Source organism: Nyctereutes procyonoides, unplaced genomic scaffold (genome assembly GCF_905146905.1).
Source record: "Nyctereutes procyonoides isolate TBG_1078 unplaced genomic scaffold, NYPRO_anot_genome, whole genome shotgun sequence".
In the NCBI taxonomy this organism is placed as follows: Eukaryota; Metazoa; Chordata; class Mammalia; order Carnivora; family Canidae; genus Nyctereutes; species Nyctereutes procyonoides.
Genome location: NW_026575046.1, coordinates 48276708 through 48303129, shown reverse-complemented (window position 1 = coordinate 48303129; position 26422 = coordinate 48276708). Strand labels below are relative to the sequence as shown.

The 26422-nt window shown below is 45.5% G+C and overlaps 1 protein-coding gene across 1 annotated transcript in view; it reads left to right on the top strand.

Annotated features, from left to right (window-relative positions):
* SH3PXD2B (SH3 and PX domains 2B) overlaps positions 1-26422 on the top strand; it is a 96355-nt gene that overhangs the window by 34175 nt on the left and 35758 nt on the right. Inside the window, exons 3-5 of the mRNA XM_055325235.1 lie at positions 6570-6645; positions 11584-11660; positions 23742-23833. Coding sequence (XP_055181210.1) covers positions 6570-6645; positions 11584-11660; positions 23742-23833 — 245 coding nt within the window. The remainder of the gene's footprint in view (positions 1-6569; positions 6646-11583; positions 11661-23741; positions 23834-26422) is intronic.

The window sequence follows — 26422 nt, the reverse complement described above, 5'->3', positions numbered from 1 at the left end:
TAGTTGACATCCAACCACATGTCTCATTCACACAAGGGTGCAGGCGATGGAGCCCTGCTCTTGGAATGGGAAGACCTGGTGTCAGGTCCCAGCCCTCTGTGTTACTGCCTGTGTGGCCTTGGGCAGGCCACTCAGCCTCTCTGAACCTCCCTTTCTGCCCTGACCAGGGCCCACGCTGGAGAATCCATCAGAGCGTGACAGAGAGAGCTGGCCTCTGAGCAGGGGACTGGGGATGGCCCGAATGCCCAGAGAGTTGAGGGCCGTGCCTAGAGGAAACGGGGTTTGGTTGAGCGACACAGTGACAGTGTCAGTGAGCATTTACTGCAATATGCCAAGTACCCATTTTCTATGCCGAGAAGCAGCATCGCTGGGATCCAGGCCCAGGCGTGGCTGAGTCTGAAGCCCGTGCTCCTAAACACTGAGCCCCATGGCCTCCTTGAGGCCTAGTGTTGCCTCCACCTCTGTCTGCTCAAAGATAGGTTTGCCTCAGAGTTCTGCCTATAGCGGGCCTTCAGAGGCCCATTTGGTCCTTCCTCTCAGATGCAGGCAGAGCCTCTCCTGCAGAGGCTGCTCTGAGCAGAACAGGAGCCCTTCACAAATGGCCTCTGATGTGTGAGGGGTCCACTTTACGCTGTGCCAGGCGACCTTTGCCCTCGAGTTTTCCCACTGGCTCATGGCCTCCCCAGGCCGACGTCACGGGCCTCCCTCACGGAAGGCACAGTTAAATGCATGCTGAGCCAGACCCCAGGTGTTCAGAGAGGGACCTCTGTCCCAAACAAGCCTAGGCAGAGCTTGCTTCCTGGCGGAGCTGACGTCTGAGCCAGGCCTTGACAAAAAGTGAGGAGTTCTACCTACCGGCAGAATAGGGAAGGGCTTCCATGAAGAGGAAATCGCATGTGCAAAGGTGTAGAGGCAGGATTTTTAGCTGGGCATCTTGCGGAATTCCAGTGGCAGAGAACATGGAGCCAGCTGGGTTGCTCTGCCCAGCAGGGAGCTCTTAGGAGAAGCACCATCACATGTGTCCTATACACAGGGACACTCCATCTGTAGGGACCCAGAGAGAGCTATTTGTAGGTACAGGGGCTTTCAGGGGGAGCTGTTCCCTAGAAGCAGCACATCCCAGAGCTAAAGGCAGATTGGAGGCAACATCTTGATCTGTGCCTTCGTTTCTCCCCAGAGAAGGGAACTGAGATCCAGAGATAGGAGAGGCTGCCCCAATGCACAGAGCAAAAGTCATTTGTTTCCAATTGTAATTGAGACAGGAATGACCTGTCCCCCCCCCCCCCCATGAGAGTTTTACAGCCCCACGTGCACTTCTGAGCTTGGGGAAGTGTCTGCCCAGAAGCCCCCATGCTCCACCCCAGAGGCCAAAGGGAAGGGAGTATTTTCTCATCTTTTCCGGGGGTATAGGGGTGACCAAACCAAAGAGTTCCCACTTCCTGGCCCAGCCGGGAAGGCTTCCAGCAAGATCCTAGCCAACAGCTGGCCTCAGTCCCCCAGCCATATTTATGCAAGTACTGCCTTTGCTAGGTCCTTAGACACACTCTTTTCCACAGACATTATCTTCTGAAATTGCAGTGCCTCCCACACGTTGTACACACTTGATGGAATCTTCCTTCCCTTCCATCTGAAAAGCTGTGGCCATCTCAGTGGAGTGTAGCTGAGGCAGTACCGTAACCGCTCTTTCCCACGTAGTTAGCAGTTCTTTATTTCTAAAATAGAAAGAAGGAAGATTGTGTTGGTCAGTTGCCTCTGAATCCCAGTCCAAGTCCTGTTGCTGCCACCTGGAACCTAAATTCTCCTCTCCTAGACAGTGGCTGACCAAACAAAATAACCACTTTTTTTTTTACTCATTCATTCATTCATTCATTCATTCATTCATTCATTCTTTACACAATTGTATGCCGGGTCTCTAGCACATACCAGTGAGGAAGTGCTAGGGCAGGCAGACCAGTAAGGAAGTCAGAGTAGGACATGCTGGCCTAGACCAAGGGACAGCAGGGAGAAGAGCGAGGTGGATAGCTGGGAGGGGAGGCAGGCCCCATGTGGAATGTCCACCGGATACCAGAGCATGCTAACATTTAGCCAGACTGGCTTCTCAAGGGGATGGAATCCCCAGAGACAATGAGCCATCAGGCAGGTCCACATATGTTGTCCTGCTTTGAGGACTACCTGGCTTCTGTCCAGCTGGCAGCTGTGCATGAGTCTCCATGGCCTGCTCTGGCTCTTCTGGGATGTGAGGCTTTGTGATGCTGAGGGAATAAACCCCTCCAAGTCCAGTCTGCCACTAACACAAACCACGTGTGGCCCTCCACGCCAGTTTCCACACTGTTTTCCTTGGACAGCATGTCTCCTTTCTCTTTACCACAAGCTGTCTTGAAAACTGCTGATGGAGTGTTCTCTCATCCCCCTTGGAGGCTTGCAATGTGGACACTTGACGTGGCTCCCTCTCCTTCCCTGCCCCCCAGACTGACTCATTTTCCTCCTCAGTTTCCAGTCCTCCTCACCCTGAGCACCACTTCCTTTTATTATCTGAGGGGAGGAGCATGGGATTTTCTAGTTTCCAAGGATAGCAGTCTACCGCTGGACTTAGCCTGGCATGTCTCTGGTCCTGCTGTTGCAGACAGCCTGGGTCTGGGGGTCCCCACAGAGTGTCTGGAATGTGGCCTGTGGGTGCCAAGTATGACAGTTCTCTGGATAGATGCAGGTTGTGGCTTGTGAATTTGGGCACACTAAGACCAAAAGCAAAATAGCTCACAGGCCTGAGATCTCCTGTCCTTGCAAATAGTGTTCTTAGATTGTCATTAACCGTTGACAGAGTAATGAAGAACGTAAAATAAAACTGGATATGGCTCAATGAGGAGAGTGGGTGTTAGAGTCTAGCCCTGCACTGTTGGTGATGATGGCACTAGTCATGTGAGGCTATTTACATTATTAAGAATTAAATAAAATTAAAAATTTGATTCTTCAGTCACCAGAGCTGTGTTTCAGGTGCTCAGCCTTGGAGTTCAGTCTAGGGCTAGTGGCTACAGGTAGGGACTGGGCAGATAGATACAGAACATTTCCATTATTGGTGAAAGTTCTCGAGCTCTGGCTACTGAGGGTACTTGGATAGTCTGAGGGGTTTTGCCATCCTTAAAACACGGCCTCATGATGGAATGTTATTAAGCTTTAAGAAGAAAGGACATTCTGACACCTGCTACCACATGGATGAACCTCAGGGACATGGTGCTGAGTGAAATAAGCCAGACGCCAAAGGACAAATACTGCATGATTCCATTACATGCAGTACCTAGAACAGGTAGATTTGTACAGATAGAAAGTGGAGTGGTGGTTGCCAGGGGCTTAGGGAGGAGAATAGGGAGTTAGTGTTTACTGGGGACAGGGTTTCAGTTTAAGCTGATGAAGAAGTTCTGGAGATGGATGGTGGTGACGGGTACACAACAATGCTAACGTGCTTAATGGCACTCATCGTATACTTAAAATGGTCAACATGGCAAGGTTCATGTTAAGTCCATTTAACACAATTTCTAAAAACACAAAGCCTCACAGACTACTAAAAATTATTCCCAAATAACTTTCAGAATAATGCATTCTTTATGGGCAGAGTGCAAGGAGGGGGATCTGCTGTTGAGCACCTCTATGACCCTAAAGGGTTCACGTTCAGCATTCGCGGATAAACGACCCTGCCAACCCGGCTGTGGTCCTCATTCCCCAGATGGTGAATCAGGCAGGCTCCGTGGGTGAGGAGTCTGGCCCCCGACACACAGCTGGTGTGAGGATGCATCAGGATTTAACCCCAGGACTGTCTGGTCCCCAGGAGTACTATCTGTGGTTAGACTTTACAGCCTTAAACCCATGTCTGCTGCCTTAAATTAATAACACTTGGGGAAACACTTCAGCTCTTTGGGCCATGCTTGTCTGGGCAAAAGCAAGTTAGGACAAGGGACGAGAGAGTAACTTCCTAAGACAGACTGTCTCAGACCACAGGCAGCACGGAGGGAGACCTCTTTAGTGGGCCTCCTTCAGATGGAGGCTCGGAAGCTGGGAGAATGGAGAATGGGCATGGAGGGTGGATGGATAACTGGTCCATACCTTTTCTTTTTTCCTGAGTTCCCTTTATTGGTATTCCAGCATTTTCTTAACAAGTAAAATGGAGAAGGACAAAAAAGATGATATTAGGCAAAACCAACAATCTCTAAAAGACTCTGCGACTGAGACTGATTGATCACCCTGCTTTTCAAAAGAAAGCGTGTTGTTCACTTGTGCACTGAATATTAAACTTACTTCATCTCAGGCTGATTTTTCACGCTTGCGTGACACTCCAAAGCCACCTACAAGAGTGGTCTTAGGGAAAGAGAGTGGGATTTAGATGAAGGTCCTTGAACCAGCTGGACCACCACTCAGCTGAGCGACTTCAGGCAGCTGTCCCTCTCTCTGCCTCCCGGTTTCTCCTAGCTGGGACATGGAAAGTGTACATTTATGTCACAGAGTTACTGTAAAAGTCAGATAAAATCATGCGTGGAAAGGCTTGCTGACTGTAAACTGACAAACAAATGTCAGTAGTGGTGACTGATTATTATTTAATGTTAGCAATATAAATAGTATTAACCAGGGCACTTAGCAAACATGTGAAGCTGTCCCCAAAGTGTTCCACTCATTTGCTTTCATTGCTTTAGTCAGTTTTTACTGAGTGCCTATTTTGTGCTGGCATCGAAAAGCTCTCGAATTCAAAGAAAGAAGCCTGCGTTTGCCAGCAGGTCTGCCATGGCCTCACCAGTGGCTGAATGACAGTGGACCAAGCATTTCCCGTCACCATACAGCAGTTAGGGTCAGTGGGAAACCACAAATAAGACCAGAGCCTCTGGGCAGCCCTTCAGGGTACTAGCCAAGCTGAGGCAGCCCCGCCTACCCGGGGGTATCACAGAAGACTGCACCAAGGGGGCAGGGAGCCCCAGCCTGTTTCCCAGGCCTGCAGAGCAGTGCATTTTTGTTGTTCTCACTGCAACGTAGAGGCAGCTGGTATGACTGCAGAGAAGCCACGGGCTTTATTCTCTGGCCGCATCACTTGCTGGCTACAGGCCCATGGCAGATTTCTTCATTCTCTGGGCTTCAGTTTCCTGGCTAATCATGTCTACCTTGAAGGAATATTCTGAAGATTTAGTGAGAGCATGTGTCTAAAGAATCTAGTCCATGCTTGGCACAGATAACCTGTTTCTCTTATTCTTCCAGCCTCTCCTCCCTCCCCCTACGTAAGAGCCCTGCTTATTTCTCAAGGGCTATTCAGAGCTTATTTCATTCTATCAGAGGGGCATCTTGAATGCCAGGGTGACTTTCTCCTTGAGGTGAAATGATGAGCAGACTTTTTAACCTTCCAGCCATCACTTAGGAGGCTCAAGACTCCCTTTCGCTCTGCTTGAATCCTGGGCCCAGGTACCAGTAGGGTGGTTCTGCTACTATGACAGACCTCTCTATACAACAAGGGGTCATCTCTCACTTGGGCTGCATGTCCATTGGAGGTCGTTGGGGGCACCTGACGCTCAGTGGCAGAGAAGCCACTGTCTGGAGTATGACCAGTCACACGGCAGAAAGAAGCGGAGGCAATGAATCACGCACCACTCATAACTCTCCCACCCCAAAGTGACACATACCTCTTCTGCTCAATTGAACTGGCCACATCCCATTGCAAGGGGGTGGGAAAGTACAAATCTACCATGTGCTCAGGAGAAGAACCAGAAATCTGATGACAGTCTTAGTCACTACCATGGCCTGCCTGGCTTTAATCCATAAAGTAATACTGCAGGTTTGTATCATTGTGGCCAACTTAAAGATGAGACCCAAGGTATGTTACTTCCCCAAGATCACAAGCAACAGGTCCTTGGGATTCTGTATATCCAATCAGAGAGGCATTTATTGCACTAGTAACGGTTTCCAACTTGGGTACTCTGCCCCTGTTCTTTCTCCCCTACAACAGCCTGCCCCTACTTCTGAAGGTGCTTCCTACACCACCCTGTAATGATCCATTTCCTTTTCAAATCTCTCTAGGCTATGAGTCTTTTCATCTCCGAACCCCATGTGCCTAGCACAGAGCCAGGCACAGATTTATCTGTTGGACCGGCCTGGGGAATCTTAGTGTGTAGTAGGGGAGCATAATGATCTCACAGGCATAGACCTAACCAGATTAATTGAGTCTCAGTGGTCTGTTACCTAACAAAACCTGCAATCCTTAGGAAACAGATTGACCTACTGTCAGTGGAATTCTGGTGGCTCTGGGGGTATTGTTCATGTTTCAGTTCCTGTGGCTAGAGACCCCCCCAGAAAAAACTGAGAATGGTCTCTCTCAGCTCTGAGCTTTTGCTAATATGGCAGCTATGGACTTCGAGAATTGTTTTCATGGAGATCCTAGGTCCAATTGACTTTGCTTTCCCCATTAGTCTGGGTTTCTGAAAAGCTGAACACAGTGAGCCTTTATATATCAAATCACATGTTTCACATAATTCCCTTAAAATGTCAGAGGTGCAGTTTATCATATTAAAGACTTCTGTTTGTGCTGTTCTCTCCCTGTTTAGATGCAGATGTTGGACAAATTTCCCATGGAAGGAGGGCAGAAGGACCCCAAACAGCGGATCATTCCCTTTCTGCCAGGTAGGTGAGACACATGCTGTCAGCAGGGGCCTCCAGGGGATCCAGGACAACCCCCACATCTCTCAGCTCAGCTTTCTGGGGCACTGTCCTAATGGCCAGAGTCCCAGTCGTTGTAGAAATTAGTGCCTAAGAATACGGGCTTTGGGGTTAGTTGCTACACCATCTACTTAGGCAAGATACTTCACCTCCAGGATCCTCAGTTTTTTCTGTCTCTAAAATGAGAATAATTAGATCTCATGAAGTTTTTGTAGTGAGTGGCATCTTTATTATGCTTTTGTTGTGTAATGAATTCATACCAATGTAGCAGCTTAAAACCACAGTCATTTATTATCTCACAGTTCAGTTGGTTGGAAGTCCAGGCAGGTGCTGCTGGGTTCTCTGTTTAGAGCCTCACAAAGCAGAAGTCATCATTTTGGCCAGGCTGGGCTCTTATCTGGAGGATTGGGGGAGAATCCACTTCCAGCCTCATTCAAGTTGTTGACAGCGTTCAATTCTTTGCCGCTGTAAAAGTAAAATACCTGTTTCCTTGCTGGCTCTGGGGCTTGGGGATTAGGATAGAACATCATTGGGAGTCCTTTCTAGAAATTCTGCCGGCCTATCTGCCACAGCTACCAGGCCCCTTCTGAGTGCTAGGCAGTGCTCCAGGCACTGTGGGGGAGTTGACACACTTAGGCTGATCTCTGCCCTTAAGGTATTAAGTGTTCCTTTTCCCCAAAAAAAATTCCTTACCAAAGGAATAGCATTAAGGCTTCTGCTCAAAAAAATGGGCTACCCAAACCAGAGTTATTGCTTCGAATAATAATATTGGATGTCTACCATAGGCCAGTCACGGGGCTAAGCGGTCTACATTCGTTACCTTGTTTAGTCTTCAGAATAACCCTGTGCCCATTTTACAGATGAGGAAGTTGAAACTCAGAGAAATTATAATTGTCTTCACAAATAGCAGAGCTGGGATTCAGACACGGTTTTGACTGGCCCCATGATCCACTGTTATTATCCTTTGGTAAATTACTTTAGCACACAGAGTTTCATTCTTCATTTGCAAATTGGAGATAATAATGTTACTTAAGTGATAGAGTTATTATGAGGATTAGCGATAATCAGTGAATTGATAGTTTCCCTAAATCACAAATGTTTAGAGAGCTGGAAGGTTCCCTTAGGATCCTTTCCATGTTGCAGACAAGGAAGCAGGCAGGCCTAGAGATGCAGGGGACTCCCTGGGTTACACAGGAGCCCATCCTCCCCTCCCTACTCCATGATTCTACAGAACCATCCAGTGGTTCTTCCATATATTAGCATCACTGAGTGGATTTAGAGACAGCGTGGATGTATTTGCCAGGTCCCGTCTCCTGGGAGAATCATTTGCCTAAAAAAAACTAATGTGTTTAGCTCTTCCACGGAGAAAGTGTGCAATCACACTGGAATTTTTGTTTCCTATTGGAGAAAACCCAGTGTACCAACTGCCAACAGCCAACTAGCGCTGCTCCAGAGCACGTGCTTCAGAGGCAGTTCTGTGACCTCAAGCAGGTGACAACCCCCTGCCCCAGAGCCTCAGTTTATTTATTTGTAAAATGGGACAATGCCCTCCTGCTTTACAAAGCTTCTCTCCCTGGCACCTAGTGGGTTCTCTATAAAAGAAAGAAACAGGATCCTGGGGCACTCCTTTGGAATTTCTTAGAATTCACGTTTTAGAGTCATACTTAAATGATCAGTCTGAAGATTCAAGTTGAATTAGATTCCAAATGTAGGCCCTTCCTTCAAGGAAGGAAAGAAAAGCAGGGAACTGTAACTCTTTACTGGATGAAAGGCAGAACCAGCTGTGAAAAAACTTCCCAGGACAGGGGAGAACTTGAGCTGACCCTCTCCTAAGCCCCTGAAAGCTTTCGTGGTTATGGAATCCATTTCCACCCATGAATTTATGAAAATGCTGTTCTCAGAGACTCAGCCCCATTTTCCCTGCTTGGGACACCCACTTGCTGCTTGGAGAGGTGTGGTTGGGCCCCAGGACCCCTAGAGCATCCCTTCGTGGCCCGCCTCTTCGCTCTTCCCTGAGGCCAAGGCCAAGGGCAGGGATACATGGGAGGCACATGCCCTCTCCTAGGGGTCAGTTTTCTGCCAAGACTGCCGCGTCAGCAGAACAAAAGCAAGTCTCTTGTTAGCACAAAGGCAGGGGGAGGGGAAAGCAGCCCTGTACAATTTTCCATCCCAGCAAGAGCTGGGGAAGCCAACTTGGCAGAGCATGCAGCTTGAAAAATAAGACTTACAGTTTGGCCTTCCATCACTGTGGAAAACAAAAGCCTGCCCATTCCCACCAAAGGCTGGGCTCTCTGCTGAGCAACCCTTTCCACTCCAGTAAGGCTAGCCTACCGGGCAAGGCTCACCCTCCTTCCCCAAAATTCACGCAGAAGCACATTAGGCACAGATAAGGGGCCGTTGCCCCATTTCACTCAGAGCCACTGGCCAAGGAGGTCCAGACCACATGGTTCTGCTCCACAGCCCAGGGCCTGAGCTGGGTTCCAGTTCTGCTGCGGATAGATGATGAACTAGCTCATCAGAGGCAGATCTTAAAAAACCAAGCTGCAGGTTGAGAAAAGAACATGTGCTCAGAGTATGAGGCAGTATCATCTAACCCATTAAAGAAAAAAGTGATTACTCTTGTGAGCACCTAGGAAGGGCCAAGCCCTGTTAGTAGGTGTGTCATGGAGGTTACTACTAAGAAATAGGAGCTTCAGTCCCATTTTACAGATGAGAAAGTGAGGCTCTGGGAGGTAAATGCATTTCCCAAGGCAGCACAGTCATCCTGGATTGGCTAACCACGGAGCCTTTGGCCTCCCAGCAGCTGCCATAGGGCTTCCTGTCCCCCTCGCTGGCAGAGTACCTGCCATATGTCCAGAGACTCCTGTCCTACTGAGGCCACGCAGGAAGAGGGGTGGTGTTTTTGTTGCTGTGTCACACCCCCCTGGAGACATTGAAGATGTCAGAGTTCTCCATCCTTCTCTCTCAAGACCAGCCTATACTGTTCCCCTGGGCCGGTGCTTGCACCATGCATATTGTGAATTGAGTTGGGTCACAACCTCCCCAATAAGAAGCCTGAACACCCCACTCCCCACCCTTCCTCTGGTTTACGGAGGGGACATTTTATCAAAATGGGACTGAAATGGCTTTGGTAGGGACTCCTTTCCAATTCTGAGAAACAGATTAGAGGCAGGAAACATTTACTGTGGGAGGTTTCTCTTCAGGCAGGCATTCCTAATTTTCCTAAAGGCTTGGGATTCTCCTAGGGATTCTAAACTGCAAACAGTCCCACCCACGAGGGTGGTAATTTGATTATCACAATGACTCAGGGTGGAATGGGGATGGGCCAGGGATCCTAAACATCCTGCAGGGTGGGGGACACTCCCACACAGGGAAGGATTGCCCCACCCAAAATATCAACAGGGTCCCTCCCTGTTGGGGAACACTGACTGTCAATGCCAAGAGGGCAGCCCCCTGCGCAGGCCCATGGAGGGCTCCCAGAGAGACAGTAGCTAGAGTGTACCTATCAACTGAATGGAAACAGGAATACCAGGTTGTAAACTCTCCCCACTTGGCTGCATCATTTGCTTTTTTATGGTACACAACATGAACATTTTCTGATTCCAGGAGTAATACATGTTTATGGTAGGAAATTTGGGGAAAGTCAAAAAAGAAAACAAAAAGGCTCTGTCTTCCACCCCTTGGAGACAACCACTTTGAATCCTGCATGATGCGTTTTGTTCTAGATTTTCCTTTTCTAGTAAACATGGTATGTCAGAAGTTTGACTGACTCATCAGAATTAAAACGATCACCATAATAAACAAATGCAATTCCCTGTTACTAAAGAATATGAGTATATATTTTATCTCACTGTGGGTTATTGTTTTCTTTTTAATTGGTAGAAATTAGGGAGGGGAGAAACCTCACCATTAGGTTGACCATATATACCTAATTTCCTAATTGTGCCCCTCTGCTAAACTGAGGTGGTCAGATTATTTTAAATGTTAGATTAACCACATTGGCTTTTGGGGCACAAATCTCGCTTACCAGCTTGCATTGCAAATCTTGGAGTCAATAGGCTGTTCTCATTCATTTCGGTTCTGTCTTATGAAAACTCATTTGGACCTTTCCTTCTATCCTGTTCCTGCTCACCCAAGCTAGATCTGTGGAGATTGTAGCCTCCCCAGAGCCATGTTGGAGCACTGGTTGATCCCTCCTTGTCCTGCGAGCCTTGTGACCCAGATTCCTCTCCTTGACTTGCCTTCTCAGACCAGAAGTAGGTGAAGCTCTCTGTAGCTCTCTATACTCTGCTGTCTGAAGAGCTGTGGTCTCCCTGTGCCCTCTTCTTTGACCTCCCCATGGAGATCTCCTGGCACTCTACGTAAGCTTGGCAGAGGGGCTTGTCTCCATCCCCCATCTCTTTGGCCCCCCTCAGTGTCTTATTTCTGATTTTGCCCATCCCCTGCCTCTATGACAGGTCCAGAACATGAGGCCAAGCCATCTTAATAGTTAGTGCATGCACTTGGCCACCACCTCCCCATGACTCTCCCCTATTAGGCTCATGGAAACTCACCAGTTTGCTTTAAAGAAACCTCATCCAGAACATTATAGCATCTTGGATGTTTCCAGACATCCTCAGTGGCATCGTTTACATACTTGTCTTTGTTTGTGACCTGCCCACATGTCACACAGGAAGTCCTGGTACTACATCCAGTGCTGGGGATATCACCAAGCAAGTAGTAGATTCTCACTTAGTTTTTGATGAGTTAGGAAGGCTTGGATCCTTTTTGTTACAAACAGATGATTAGGGGAGGAATTTAGGTACCCCTCAGACCTATCAGTGCCACATCTGCACCCTCCAGGGTTGCTGAGAGCTTGTCATTGCCCCCTTACAATACCACATGTGCTCTCATCTCCTGCAGGCAAAATTCTCTTCCGACGAAGCCACATCCGGGATGTGGCGGTCAAACGCCTGATACCGATTGATGAGTACTGTAAGGTAAGTCTAAGAAATGCTAACACTTCCCTGTGTCTCATGTCTTCCCTCTGGGTTGTATTTTTTTCTTCTTTTCCCTTTCTGGCTACAAAATAGTCATTGCAAGCAATCTGCAGGTGCAAAAAATGTAAAACCAGAAAAGCAATCACCTGTGAGTCCTCAGAGGCAACAATTATTAAGGTCTCTACATGTTTCTCTTTTCTCTCACAATGCATTTCTTTATGGTGTTGACACCATCCCATATGTGTTATTTTTGTTGCTCTTTCTTTTTTAATATTGTGATAGTAAGAATTTCCCCATACTATTACAACATCTTTTTGAGCCTACTTTAAATGGCTGCGTAGTATTCCATTGTGTGTGAATGTTCCAAAAGTTATTTAGTCCCTGTTATTGGACAACGCAGCTGGCTTCCAATCCCTTGAATGTTCTAAACTACAAGGGGCCTGCTTTTTGGCTGTATCTCATTTGATTTGAGGCTGTGGTTGGGAAAGAAGTACGCTTTTCCTACCCTTAGTATTTATTTCTCTAACTTAAAATCAATAACAGCTCTGACTGGAGAAGGGTGGGAGTAGCAAGAGATGCTTTAACAATGGAGCAGATGGGGATCCCTGGGTGGCACAGCGGTTTAGTGCCTGCCTTTGGCCCAGGGCGCGATCCTGGAGACCCGGGATCGAATCCCACGTCGGGCTCCCGATGCATGGAGCCTGCTTTTCCCTCTGCCTGTGTTTCTGCCTCTCTCTCTCTCTCTCTTTCTCTGTGTGATTATCATAAACAAATAAAAATAAATAAATAAACAAACAAACAAACAATGGAGCAGAGCAGCAGGGACGCCTGGGTGGCTCAACAGGTGAGCATCTGCTTTCGTCCCAGGGCATGATCCTGGCTGGAGTCCCCGGAACGAGTCCCAGATTGGGTTCCCTGCGTGGAGCCTGCCTCTCCCTCTGCCTATGTCTCTGCCTCTCTCTCTCTCGCTCGGTCTCTCTCTCACATGAATAAATAAAAATTAAAAATCTTAAAAAAAAAAGAAAACAATGGAGCAGCAAATGCTCTCTCTCCCAAAGACTGGAAACAAAGCAAGTATATTTGCTCTTCTCACTTCTATTCTACATTTTCCTGGATGTTCTAGCCAGTGGAAGCAGGCAAAAAAAAAAAGAAAATAAAAGGCATACAGTTCAAAAAGGAAGAAGTAAAACTGCCTTGATTTACAGATGACATGATTCCATTGTAGAAAATCATAAGGGATCCATTAAAAAAACTGCTAGAACTAATAAACGAGTTTAGTAAGACCACAGGATACAAGATCAATATCAAAAATCCGTTTTAGAGGCACCTGGCTGGCTCAGGTGGTGTGGAGTGTGAGACTTGATCTCAGGGTTGTAAGTTCAAGCCCCACATTGGACGTGGAGCCTACTTTAAAAAATAAAGAAAAAATAAAAATCTTTCCTTATAAAAAATAAGAAAATTCCACTTACAATAACATCAAAAAGAATAAAATACTTAGGAATAAATTTAATAAAAGAAATACAAGGCTTATACATTGAAACTACAGAACACTATTGAGAGAAATTAAATCAGTTTTAAATTAATGGAGAGACATTCCATCCCCCTGAATTAGAAAACTCAGTAGTGTTAAAGTGGTAATTCTTATTACTCAGGTGTAAAAAAAAAATGAAATCTTGCCATTTCCAATGACATAGAGGGAACTAGAGAATATTATGCTAAGTGAAACAAGTCAGTCAGAGAAAGACAAATACCATATGATTTCACTCATATGTGGAATTTAAGAAACAAAACAAATGATCAAAGGTGGAAAAAATGAGAGGCAAACAAAGAAACGGAGTCTTAACTATAGAGAACAAACTGATGGTTACAGAGGGGTAGGTGGGGAGATGGGTGAAATAGTGATGGGTATTAAGGAGTGCACTTGCTGTGATGAACACCCAGTGTTGTATGGAAGTGTTGAATCACTATATTGTACACCTGAAACTAACATTACAGTGTATGTTGACTAACTGGAATTTAAATTAAAACTTTAAAAAAAATCTAGGAGAATAAATTAGAATTTAGGGGTAAGGTGAATTTCTTAACAAGGACAACATGGTGTGTGTGTGTGTGTGTGTGTGTGTGTGTGTGTGTGTGTATTATATATGTAGAAGTTGTAGAAATTTATATGAAAAAAACAACCATACAGGAAAAATGGGCAAAGGACAAGATTGGAAATACAAAAAAAAACAAAACAAAAAAAAAATCCCAATGAGAAATAATAGCAAAAAATAATAAATAGGGACACCTGGATGGCTCAGTCAGTTAAGCGTTTGCCTTCGGCTCAGGTTATGATCTCGGGGTCCTGGAATCAAGCCGTGCATTGGGCTCCCTGCTCTATGGAGATCCTGCTTCCCCTTCTCCCTCTGCCTGCCACTCTGCCTACTTGTGCACGTGCTTTCTCTCTCTCTCTCTCAAGTAAATAATAAAACCTTTAAAAAATAATAATAAAATGGCAGCTCTTCCCCATCTGATCTATAGATTCAATATATCTCTGCCAAAATCCTAGTAAGCTTTTTTGTAGAATTAACAAGCTGATCCTAAGTTATATGGAGAAATGCAAGGAACCCAAAATAGCTAAAACAATTATGAAAAAAAAAGGACAAAATTAGGGGCTTGTAGCACCCATTTTCAAAACTTCCTACAAAAGCTACAGTAATCAAGACAGTGTGGTACTAGCATAAGGAGAGACATACAGATCAGTGGAACAGAAGTTACAGCCTAGAAATAAACTTTTGTGAAATTTATGGTCAATTGATTTTCAGCAATGGTGCTAAGAAATTCAATAGGAAAAGTATAATCTTTTTAACAGTGTGGGACAATAGGACATCCATATGCCAAAAAAAAAGAAAGGAAAAAAATTAAGTTGGATCCTTACCTTGCACCATGTCCAAAAATCAACTCAAAATGGATCACAGACCTAAACATAAAAGCTAAAATTATAAAACTTCCAGAAGAAAACAGAGGAGAAAATCTTCATGACCATGTGTAGGCAGAGAGTTCCTAGATATAACATCAAAAGAGAAAAATTGATGAATTGGACTTCATTAAACTTCCAAATCCTGTGAAGAAAATGAAAAGATATGCCACAGATTACGAAAAAATATTTGTAAATCATATCTCTGACAAGGGACTTGTATTTAATCTGTATAAAGATTTCTTACAACTCAACAATAAAGATGGCCCAGTTTTAAAATAGACAAAAGATTTGAATCGGGATTTCACCCAAGAAGATGCACAATGGTTAATAAGCACAGGAAAAGGTGTTCAACTTCATTAATCATTAGGTAATGCAAAATAAAACCATAATGAGAAACCTACACAGCAACTGGAACAGCTGTACCCCACAAGACAGACAAACTCAAGAGCTGGTGAGGATATGGGGAAACTGGAGCCCTCATTCTGGTGGGAACACATGATGGGAAACCACTTTGGAAAATAATTCGGCACTTTCTTCCACAAGTGAAATTTCCTGTATGACCACTCTTGGGTACCTGTCTACTCCAGACAAAGACTTGGATGTACATGTTCATAGCAATACCAATTCATAATAGCCAAAAACTGGAAGCAATCCAAATGTCCATCATTAGGTGCATAGATAAAGAAAATATGGAATACCCATGCAATGGAATATTTTTCAACAATTAAAATGCCGTGACATCCTGATAAATGCTGCAACTTGGATGAATCTCAAACACATGATGCAAAAGAAGCCAGATGCAAAAGATGATGTGTTACATGATTCGATCTATATGAAATGTGCAGAAAAGGCAACTTTATAGAGACAGAACAGTGGTTTCCTAGGCCTGAGGACAGTGCAGGCAGAGATGGACCACCCATTAGGTGGAGGAAATTTTTGAGGCGATGGAAAAGTTCTAAAACTGGAATGTGGCAATGGTTGCACAACTCTGTAATTTACTAAGTATCGTTGAGTTGTGTATTTATAGTGCATGGATTTTATGGTACATAAATTATACTTCAATACATCTGTAAAAAAAAAAATGAAAGGGGGGTAGTGTGGGGATAGATGACCCTCATCTTGGCAGATGTCATGGAAGGACAGAAAATCACTCCTGATCACTCCTATCTTCTCTTTGCCAGGCATGACCTTGTTTCATCCCTCCAGTAATCTTGGAAAGTTGGTTTTATTATTCCTGTTACGTACACGAGGAAACAGAGGCCCAATAGAGTTACTTCCAGCAATAGTATTGGAAGATTTGATGGTTGAACACTGGTCTTTTAGGACTTCGACATTCACATACCACTTACAGCCTCTCTGTTTCTCTCCTAAGGATATCCTTAAAAAGGGATTGGGGAGTAAAGGGCAGGGAAGGTCACCTAGGCACAAAGATATTACTACTGTCTCCCAGCTCTTAGATGAAAGTTTGAATTTTCTCCTCTTTGTGTCTTCAGATTTCTAGAGCTTAAACGTCCATTGTCCAGGCCTTGCTGGCAAGCACTTTGGACCTCTGAGGTCACCTTGTCCAGCTGGGGATTTCCAGCTGGTACCTTCCATAGCAACTGTTAATCTCTCAGTCCAAAGTGTTGCTATCCTGCTTCTTCCCCAGCACACAACTTCTCTCCAGAGTCATACTTTGCTCATATCCAGGGCTTCACAAACCCATGGACATTTGATTTGGAAAAGGAGATTTAAAATCCTAAAATGAGGGGCACCTGAGTGGCTTGGTTGGGCATCCCACTCTTGATTTCTACTCAGGTTGTGATCTCGGGGTCATGAAATCGAGCCCTGTGTTGGGCTCTGTGCTCAGCGGGGAGTCTGCTTGAGGATCTCTCTCCCTCTCCTCCCTCTCCTGCCCCTCCCCCCCAAATAAAGAAAGAAATCTTTTTTTTTTATCTTTTTTTTTAATCCTGAAATGAAAAAAGATAGCAGCTGCCTGCAACTGGCTCATGCTTGGAATGGTATGGGCATCATGAATTCACCTGGATTAGCCATAGGAAAAAAACTGCTTTGTCATATGAGCCACATGAAGTTACACTCCCTGATATTAATACATCATAAGAAGCAGAGCAGACCAGATATTTTGGGGCTTTGGTTGGCCAAATTCCTCAGCTTGGCTTCAAGGTAACTGCCCTCCTGGAAGGAGATGAAACTATTCACAAGGTCTGCAAAATCTTTTACAGACTACAAGACTCTTATTTAACATTTGAGTATCTGTTATTGACACTGCTGTGAGCTGACTTAAACCAATTTAATCTATAACTATTAGCTTTATTTTAGTAGAAATTGTTAGTCTCCAATAGGTAAAGATAGACTGAGGCTGTAAGTATCCCAAACCTAATTCCAACTAGGAAAAAACTTTCTGCTCTACTAGATATATTATAAAGTTGTAGTAAGTAACATAGTAAGGTGTTGGCACAAGGATAGACAAACCTTGGAACAAAATAGAGAAGCCAGAAAACAGACCCGTGTATATTTGGACACTTGAATACTGACAAAGGCAGCCTTGCAAGTCTTTGAGGAAAGGTTGGATTCCTCAGTAAGGGGGAATTTTTATGGAAAAAAAAAAAAACAAAGATAACTAACCCCTGCCTCACAGCACACATATAATCATTTCTGAGGAAATTAAAGACCTAGATATAAGAGGCAATACTATAAAAAGTTTTAGAAGATAAAAATAGGGTAGGGGGAACCTTCATAATCTCTAGATATAGAGGGATTTCTAAAGATACAAAGTACCATAGATAAAAAAGAGCCATAAAAAGATTCATTTATTCAACGACATTAAGTTTCAGAACCTCTGTTCATTGAAGAACACAGTGAAAATAAGACTTGACCAAAGTCTGCCACATATACAAGCATTTATTTTCCAGCAGCAACCCAAATAGCCTCTCAAGTTGTTCTGTAAGCTCATTAAAATACCAGCTGTCTGTCTGGCAGACTTTGCATGGACATTTCCTTGCAACAAATGGAATGATACCCCAGTGCCGGGACTAGCTGACCCCCCTGGTCTGACAGTAAAATCCCCTAGAAGAGACAGAACACAAAGGATTCAGGGTCCTAGACCCAATGCACCATTCTGGAGAGTGGACTTGCCGCTGAGCCACCCAGGGATCCCCTTAACTCATGAGGTTTCTGCGTCTCTCTGTGTGTCTCTCATGAATAAATAAGTAAAATCTTAAAGAAAGAAAGAAAGAAAAGAAAGAAAGAAAGAAAAAGAAAAGAAAAGAAAAGAAACCTTTTCCTTCCAAGAATTTGCCAGTTTTAGGTCTTATTTGTTTAAGTCTTTAATCCACTTGGAGTAGATTTTTGCATGTAGTGTAAGATAAGGGCCCCATGTTATTGTTTTCCAAGTGGATATTGTTCTCCCAGCACCATTTGTTGAAGAGACTGTCCCCCTTCCCCATTGTATAATCTTGGTGCCTTTGTCAAAGACCAGGGGCCCATGTGCGTGGATTGTTTTGGGAGCTCTTGCCAGTGATATCATGAATATAATATCAAAAGCAGAGGCAACAATAATAAAAATAAACAAGTGGGACTACATCAAACTAAAAAGTTGCACAACAAAGGAAATAACAGAGTAAAGAAGTGACCTATAAAATGGGAGAAAATAGGGATGCCTGGGTGGCTCATCAGTTGAGCGTCTGCCTTTGGCTCAGGTCGTGATCCCAAGGTCCTGAGATTGAGTCCTGCATTGGGCTCCCCTCTTCTCCCTCTGCCTATGTTTCTGCCTCTCTCTGTGTGTCTCTCATGAATGAATAAATAAAACTTTAAAAAAATGGGAGAAATCTCCAAAGTATATAATGAACTCCAATAGCAAAAAAGCTAAGAACCTTATTTAAAAATGGGTTAAGGGGATCCCTGGGTGGCTCAGTGTTTAGCGCCTGCCTTTGGCCCAGGGCGCGATCCTGGAGACCCCGGATCAAGTCCTGCGTCGGGCTACCGGCATGGAGCCTGCTTCTCCCTCCTCCTGTGTCTCTGCCTCTCTCTCTCTCTCTCTCTCTGCCATAAATAAATAAATAAATAAATAAATAATCAATAAATAAATAAATAAATAAATAAATAAATAAAAAGTTAAGACCTTGAAAAGACTTTTCTCCAAAGAAGAGACACAAATGACCAACTGGTATATGAAAAACTGCTTAATGTGTCACTCATCAACAGGGAAATGTGAATCAAAACCACAATGTAATATCACCTCACATCTGTCAGGATGGCTATTATAAAAAAACTAAAACAAAAAACAAGTCTTGGTAAGGATATGGAGAAATTGGAACACTCCTACACCCATCAGTAGGAGTGTTTCGCAGTGGGAATGCGAAATGCAGCCACTATGAAAAACAGTATGAAAGTTCCTCAAAAAATCAAGAATAGTGCTACCATATGATCCAGCAATCCCAATTCTGAGTACATATCCAAAGAAATTGAAGTCAGGATCTGGAAGAGATATTAGCACTCCCGCACTGGTCGTAGCACTGTTCCTAATAGCCAAGATGTGGAAACAGCCTGAACGTGGTATATACATACCACAGACTACTATGCTGCCTTTTAAAAGAAGGATATTCTGCAATATGTCACAAAGTGGATAAACCTTAAGGACGCTAGGCAAAGTAAGCCAGACACAGAAAGATAAAATACCACATGATTCCACTTATATGATCTGAAATAGTCAAACCTCAATCATAGAGCAAAATGGTGGTTTGCCAGGGGCTGGAGGGACAGAAAAATGGGAAGTTACTGACCTACAGATGTAAAGTTTCAGTCAAACAAGATGAATAAGCTCTAGAGATCTACTACTATACAATGCCAACAATACTGTATTGCAGGCTTAAAATTGTTATGAAGGTAGATCTCTTGGTGAGTGTTCTTACCACACTAAAATAAAATTACAAAAATATAAAGAGAGAGAAGTGGTAATTTTCTGGGGCATTCGTTTTGAAGTTCCAGAGGATTGAAAGAACTGGGAAAACTCATCTCCCTTACTAGGCGAGGCGTTGTTGTTTAGCAGAGCCATTATGCTGGTTCTAGAATCACCTCCGAGCACCACCACACTGCTGTACTTGATACAGTACCAAGAGACAAAGAGTTAACTTAGTGTTATCAAGCAACTAGTATATGATGGAAATCTTAAAGCCATTTCTTCACTTATTCTGTAACACAACCTTCCAAGGGGTGTTCATGGTTTCCATTTTACACATGAGCAAGCTGAGGCTCAGGTGATGGGATGTCTTGGCCAGAGCCAGAATCAGGAAATGGATCTATCTGACCTTCTGTCATGACTCTCAGCAAACAGGGCTCCTGCTCACCTCTCCTCTGGACCCTGCATCAACCAGCCACATCTATCCAAAGGGCCAGGATTCTATCCGGGACAGAACTGAATTTTCCTGGAACTATGGTTCTCTGTTTTTACTGACCGAACACAAGACAATTCTGGAGTATTTCAGAAGCAGAATTATTTCTTTGCCCCAGGTCATGTTTTTACTGTTAGCCTGTCCTTCCAAAATGAAAGGGACAAACATCAAAGCATTCAGTGCTGCCTTTTATTAGTAACTTGGCTGTATTTTATGGTTTGGGGGTTGGCTTTTACTTCCTAGGAATTGCTCAAAACCAAAAGGGAACTTGGCATTGTCAGGAGGTTTCCATGGGCCTCGTCGTCTCTTCCCTCACTGGTCCTTTCAGAGCCTCTGCTCATTTCAGCAAGGAGCACCCTGGGAGCCCTCCCCCCCCCCCCCCCGTAAGTGGAAGCCACAGCCACCTCAGGGCCCGCCCTGCTCCCCCAAACAGACCAGGTGGCCACATCCAGGCCTTTCCCTCGAGTCATTGATCCAGTGAATACTTTCTTTTCTTCTTTTTTTAACTTCATTGCTTCTCCACCTTTTGGCTAAGATCAAGTGTAAAGATTTATTTAATTATTTGAGAGAGAGAGCAAGAGCATGAGCAGGGGAAGGAGCAGAGAGAGGGAGAGGGAGAGAATCTCTAACAGACTCCCCGCTGAGCACAGGGCCTGACAGGCTCGATCTCAGGACCCTAAATCATGACCTGAGCTAAACTCAAGAGTCGAACACTCAATCAACTGAGCCATCTGGGTGTCCCCCCTCCCCCTGTAAATACTTTTCACCAGGTATCAGGGGTTCCCCAGCACTACTCAGATATGTAGGAAAGGTGTAGGTGGAACAGCCACATACCTCTACCCTCTGTGGATTTGGGGTAGAGGAGCTGGTGTTGGCCAGTCCTGGGCTCTCGAGTCCTGCCTACTTCACCAGAACTTCCACTTTCCCATCTCAGAAATGGGTCAGCCTTCTCAGGATTACATGGAACATAGCAGATGAACACATTTTGAGAGCCAGCAAATGCTGAGCCAACATAAGGGAATAGTGTTATTGCAGTCTGGGGAGAGCCACAGGATTTCTGCACACAAAGCAGCCAGGACACACCACAGTCCAGCATATAATCAGCCCCTTCATTATGTGGTTCTAACTGTACAAACTGCAGAATTTCAGAGGAAAGACAGACCCACAGGGGCCCCCAAGATGGCAACTCATCCCAGGCAGAATGAATACTCCAAGCCAGAAAGAGAAGGAGGTCAGAAGTCAGAGGTAAGAGAGGAAAGTGCCTGCTCTCTCCCTCTTGGGCTCTCTGCCTTCAGCCTGGAAAAGATCAGTCCCTGGGGATTTGCTGCTGAGCTGGAGCTACTTCAAGGCTAACAAAATCAATGAGCCACAAATACCAGTCCCTTAATGGTCAGCATCCTTCACCACAGAAGGATAGAGCTTGGACAGTGACTAGGGCAATCACCCTACTAAAACATGTCCACCCACCTCACATGTTCTTCTACTTTAGATCTGAGATGGCTTGAACCTGGGATTTGTATTAAAGTCAGAACCAGACCCAAAGCTATGTAGGGTCAGCAACCCAAGTGACCGTCGGTGGGTAAACGAATAAACAGAATGTGGCATAGCCATACAGTGGAATATTATTCAGCCTTGAAAAGGAGGGAAATTCTAGCACATGCTACAGCATAAGTGAACCTTGAGGCTGTTAGGTAAGTGAAGGTGGCCTGTCACAAAAGGACAAATATTGTATGATCCCACTTTCACGAGGTACTTAGAGTAGTCAAATTCATAGTGACAGAAAGAATGGTTGCCAGGAGCTAGGGGAAGAGAGAATGGTTTCTTTGGTACAGGGCTTCAATTTTGCGAAATAGGGTTCTGGGATGGATAGATGTGATGGTTGCACAATGAGGCGAATGTACTTAATGCAGCTGAACTGTATGCTTAAAAATGGTTAAGATGAGGGACGCTGGGTGGCTCAGTGGTTGAGCATCTGCCTTTGGCTCAGGGTGTGATTCTGGAGTCCTGGCACCGAGTCCCACATCGGGCTCCCTGCAGGGAGCCTGCTTCTCCCTCTGCCTGTGTCTCTGCCTCTCTCTGTGTGTCTCTCATGAATAAATTTTTTAAAAAATGGTTAGGGGCAGCCTGGGTGGCTCAGCGGCTTAGCGCTGCCCTCAGCCCAGGGCATGAACCTGGAGACCCAGGATCAAGTCCCATGACGGGCTCCCTGCATGGATCCTGCTTCTCCCTCTGCCTGTGTCTCTGCTGCTCGCTCGCTCTCGCTCTCTCTCTCTCATTAATTAATTAATAAATAAATAAATAAATAAATAAATAAGATGATAAGGTGCCTGGCTGGCTCAGTCAGTAGAGCATGTGACTCCTGGTCTTGGGGTCATGAGTTTGAGCCTCACGTTGGGCATGGAGCCTACTTAAAAAAATAAAAAACAAATTATTAAAATGGCAAATTTTATGTGTATTCTACCTCAATTAAAACTTTTTTAAAAAATCTGAAAAAGAAGTCAAAATACTCGTCCATCCTAGCCCCATAGCAGGGCTAGAGCGTCACTTTGCAGGGGGTGAATGGAGAATGAGCTTTTAGAGGCCTGTTACATAGGAAATCGAAGATATGGGGGTTTTCCCACTCCCAGATCCCTCAGCATGGCAAGGAGGCACACAAGAGGCACCCAGGAACTGAGGCCTTCTCTGGAGGGGAGTCCTGCTTCCCTCCAGAGCATGCACTGGTGGGCTGAAATGGCTGGCTGTGCTATTTAAATGTGTGCATGCGCACAGGCGCTCTCCCCACACAGAAGTTTATGAAACAGCTCTGCTGCACTGCAATCTGTATCCTCAGGACCTGAGCCAGAGGGGGCTTAAATAAAGATCTACTAAACTGAGCTGTTCATTCATTATGGAGCTTTGTCTTATTTTCAGAGCCTTTCATGATCAGGATGTACCTCATCCTTCTTTTGTATTGGACGCAGAAACCGGTGCAGTTCTGGGCACAAAGATAGTGTCCATTGAATCGTTGAATGGCTACCTGTTGGGAAGTGAACTGATACGACGGATGCCTCATCCCCTTTCTGCCCTCCCTCCACTCCTTATCCAGCCCACTGACAGACATTTGAGGTTCCTTGAATGGATGAGCTAGGATGGCAAATTAATATGGACTGGGGCAGTGAGGGATACCAGATGTTCCAACTCCTCATTAACCCAGGAACTTCTGACCTCTTCCCAAATCATAAAGCAGTGCCTTCACTTTAACACTGCAGATCCACGAGTTGAGACATCCACGCAGGCATGTTGGAAACAAGCTTAGCGCGCACCAGTAGGCGGCTTGGTCAATGAAGTTATGATACTTTTGTGCAGGAGACACACTCAATGGCCAATAGAGATGAAATTGAAGAATAATGGCATGTTATGAAGTCCACAGTTGAGTGTTTTAGATAAATATATACATATTATTTGTTCAGATATGCCCGTAATGTGTATGGACGTGTGTGTGTATATACACAGTGTGTGTGCACACGTGCAAACCAGCAGCACCACCAGGGAATTTGTCAGATATGCACATTCTCGGGCCCAACCCCAGACCTACTGAATCAGAAAATTGGGGGGGCAGGGCCCAGCCATCTGTTTTCACAAGCTCTGCACCCCAACCCCACAGATGATTCTGCTCATACCCAAGTTTGAGAACCCTGACTCATGGCTTTCCTGACACCCCTTTCTTCAGTCTCATTTGTGTTTCTTCTGCAGGCCCTGATCCAGCTGCCCCCCTATATCTCTCAGTGTGATGAGGTGCTGCAGTTCTTTGAGACAAGACCTGAGGACCTGAATCCCCCCAAAGAGTAAGTTGGGATGTGGACTTCCTCTGAGTGTGCCCTCCTGGCCCTCCCTGCTACCAGGCTGGCCCCAAGAGAATTGGTGTAGAGCCAAGGGAGAAATTACACTTGACCACACCGATTGAACACTTTTGGGGCCTGGCTCCATGTGGCCCTCCCAGGAGAAGGAAGCTGGCCTAGGGTCACTCCTGGAATCCCCTACACACCTGTACTTAGCAGGCATGCATGGAGAGTGGTGGGAGCAGAAGGCTGGGCTCCCTTCAGGTGGGGTCTATGCAGGAGATTCATCTTGGTGCCTTGCCCACAAGGGTGAATGTGCTCATGACCTTGAGGGATATGAATGAATGAGTGACAAGACCTACTCAAAGTCTCTGCACTAGCAAGTGACAGGGCCAGGGCCAGGATTTGATCCTGGTCATCCAGGGTCTAATGCTTGTCCAAAATGTTCACCCCAGCCCCTGCAGCAGACAGAAAACCCTCCCAGGCACCTGTCTGTGCGTAGCCAGGGGTCCCAGCAGCCCAGGCACACTGTATAGAATCTTACCACCTGCCTGCTGGCTTGACATACCAGGAGTTGATGGCACCAATAGCCCTGCCAGCCTGAAACACTGACATAAACATAGTGCTTTTTAAAAAGTTTTATTATGGAGGAAACTACCATGGGTGTCTGCAGAAAGAAGAGTTCTATTGAATGGAGCAATCATAGTATGCAAGAGGAGACCAGTTCACAGGTTCAGGGCTGTCATGGGGTCACAGGAACAAGAACCAGCACCTGTCAGGAAGGGCTGATAAGTGCCAGCCAGGCTATTTGACTAGAGAGACAGCATGTGTACAGGTGTACACACACGTGCACACACATGTACACACCCGCAAATAGAACAGCCACTAAAACTACAAAACATAGCCTGGACTATACCAAAGAAAGCACAGAGTACCAGCTGTGATAAGCCAACAGCATCCTGCTGGAGTAGTTGTATCTTGCTCCAAGAGGCTTCCAGTAAAGAAGGAAAGGGTTCCAATCTCTCTGTTCCTTCCCTGCTATATGACCTTGAACATTTGTCTTGACTTCTCTGAGCTGCTGTTTCCTCATTAGTAAAGTGGTCGTGGCTAACCTTGACCACATCTTGGTTGCGAGAATTAAGCATGATCCTGCCTATAAAGGAGTCTGGCACAGGGCAGGGACTTCCCTGGTATTGCCTTCCTGTTGATAGCCAGGCTTTGATATGGAAGGTAGAAGGGAAGGTTTCAGAGGGCCCATGGGATGGCTCTGGGGCAACAGCAGGCAGGCAGTTTCAGGTGGGTTTAGGGAGTAATGAACAGCAGCGAAACAACTGGTCCCTTGGTCAGGATCCTGAAGCTCATACCTGAGTTAGGGCTTAAGATGGAAACCGGGGGTTGTTCCCAACAGTCTCTAGGGAGAGAGAACATGGATTCCAAATGGTCCTATTAAAAGAAAGGTTTTTTTTACTGCCATGCATAGGTAAACTCGGGACCGTCCCAAGCATGTCACACAGAGAAGATAATATGCCTGTGTGAGCTCACACATGCTGTTCCAAGAGTTCTCTGCTGCCCCTAACTCCCTGCTCCGGCCAGGACAGCAAGACAACCAGCAGGAATATATGGCAGGCAGGAGCCCAGGACTTCAGGGAACCCAGACCATAGCTCAGGTCACAGGCCCTAATGGCAACCCAGGCAGATTATGCTTTACATAGAGGCAGCCTTGAGGGACCTTTGTGTGTATGTCTTGGAGCTGGCCACCAAAAAGGGAGCTTCACCCATGGACCAGGCCAGGGTGTAGTCAGGAGAGTGGGCCCCAGCTGGGCTTCCTGGGTTCTGATGTTGGGTGAGCTGCTTTACCTCTCTGGACCTCTGTGTCTCCTTCTGTGAAAAGGAGTAACCCTCAAGGATTATTGTGAGGGTTCACTGGGTCAGTCCAGATACAGCACCCTGACTAGTGGCACCCTGTATACAGCAAGTGCCTGTAAATGTGAGCTAGATTATTCCACTGTTGCTCTCACCCTCCCCTAAACAGGGGCAATGAAGGTTAGCCCCAGTGAGGTAATGCTGGGCCAGGGAACATCATGACCAACCTGCAGCCCCAAGCTCCGGGGATTGGCATAGCCCCCTCACCCACAGTGACAGTGACAGGGTCATTACATGCTGGTTAAAAAGCCAGACTGTAAAATCAGACTGAATTTGACATCTCTCCAAAGAAGATACACAAATGGCCAATAAGCATATGAGAAGATGCTCGGCATCATTGGCCATCAGGAAATGCGAATCCAAACCCCAGTGAGACACCACTTCACACCCACTAGAATGGCTAGAATCAAAAAGCAGATAGCAAATACTAGTGCTTCAGCTACTTGTTGAAGATGTGAACAAACTAGAATCATCATGCACTGTTGGTGGGAATGTAAAATGGTACAGCTGCTGTGGAAGACAGCCTGGCAATTCCTCAGAAAGTTAAACCTAGTGTTACCATATGACCTACATTCCATTCCTATACAGAACCAAGAGAAATAAAAATATAAAAAACTTGTGTACAAATGTTTACAGGAGCGTGATTCATAAGAGCCAAAACATAGAAACAAC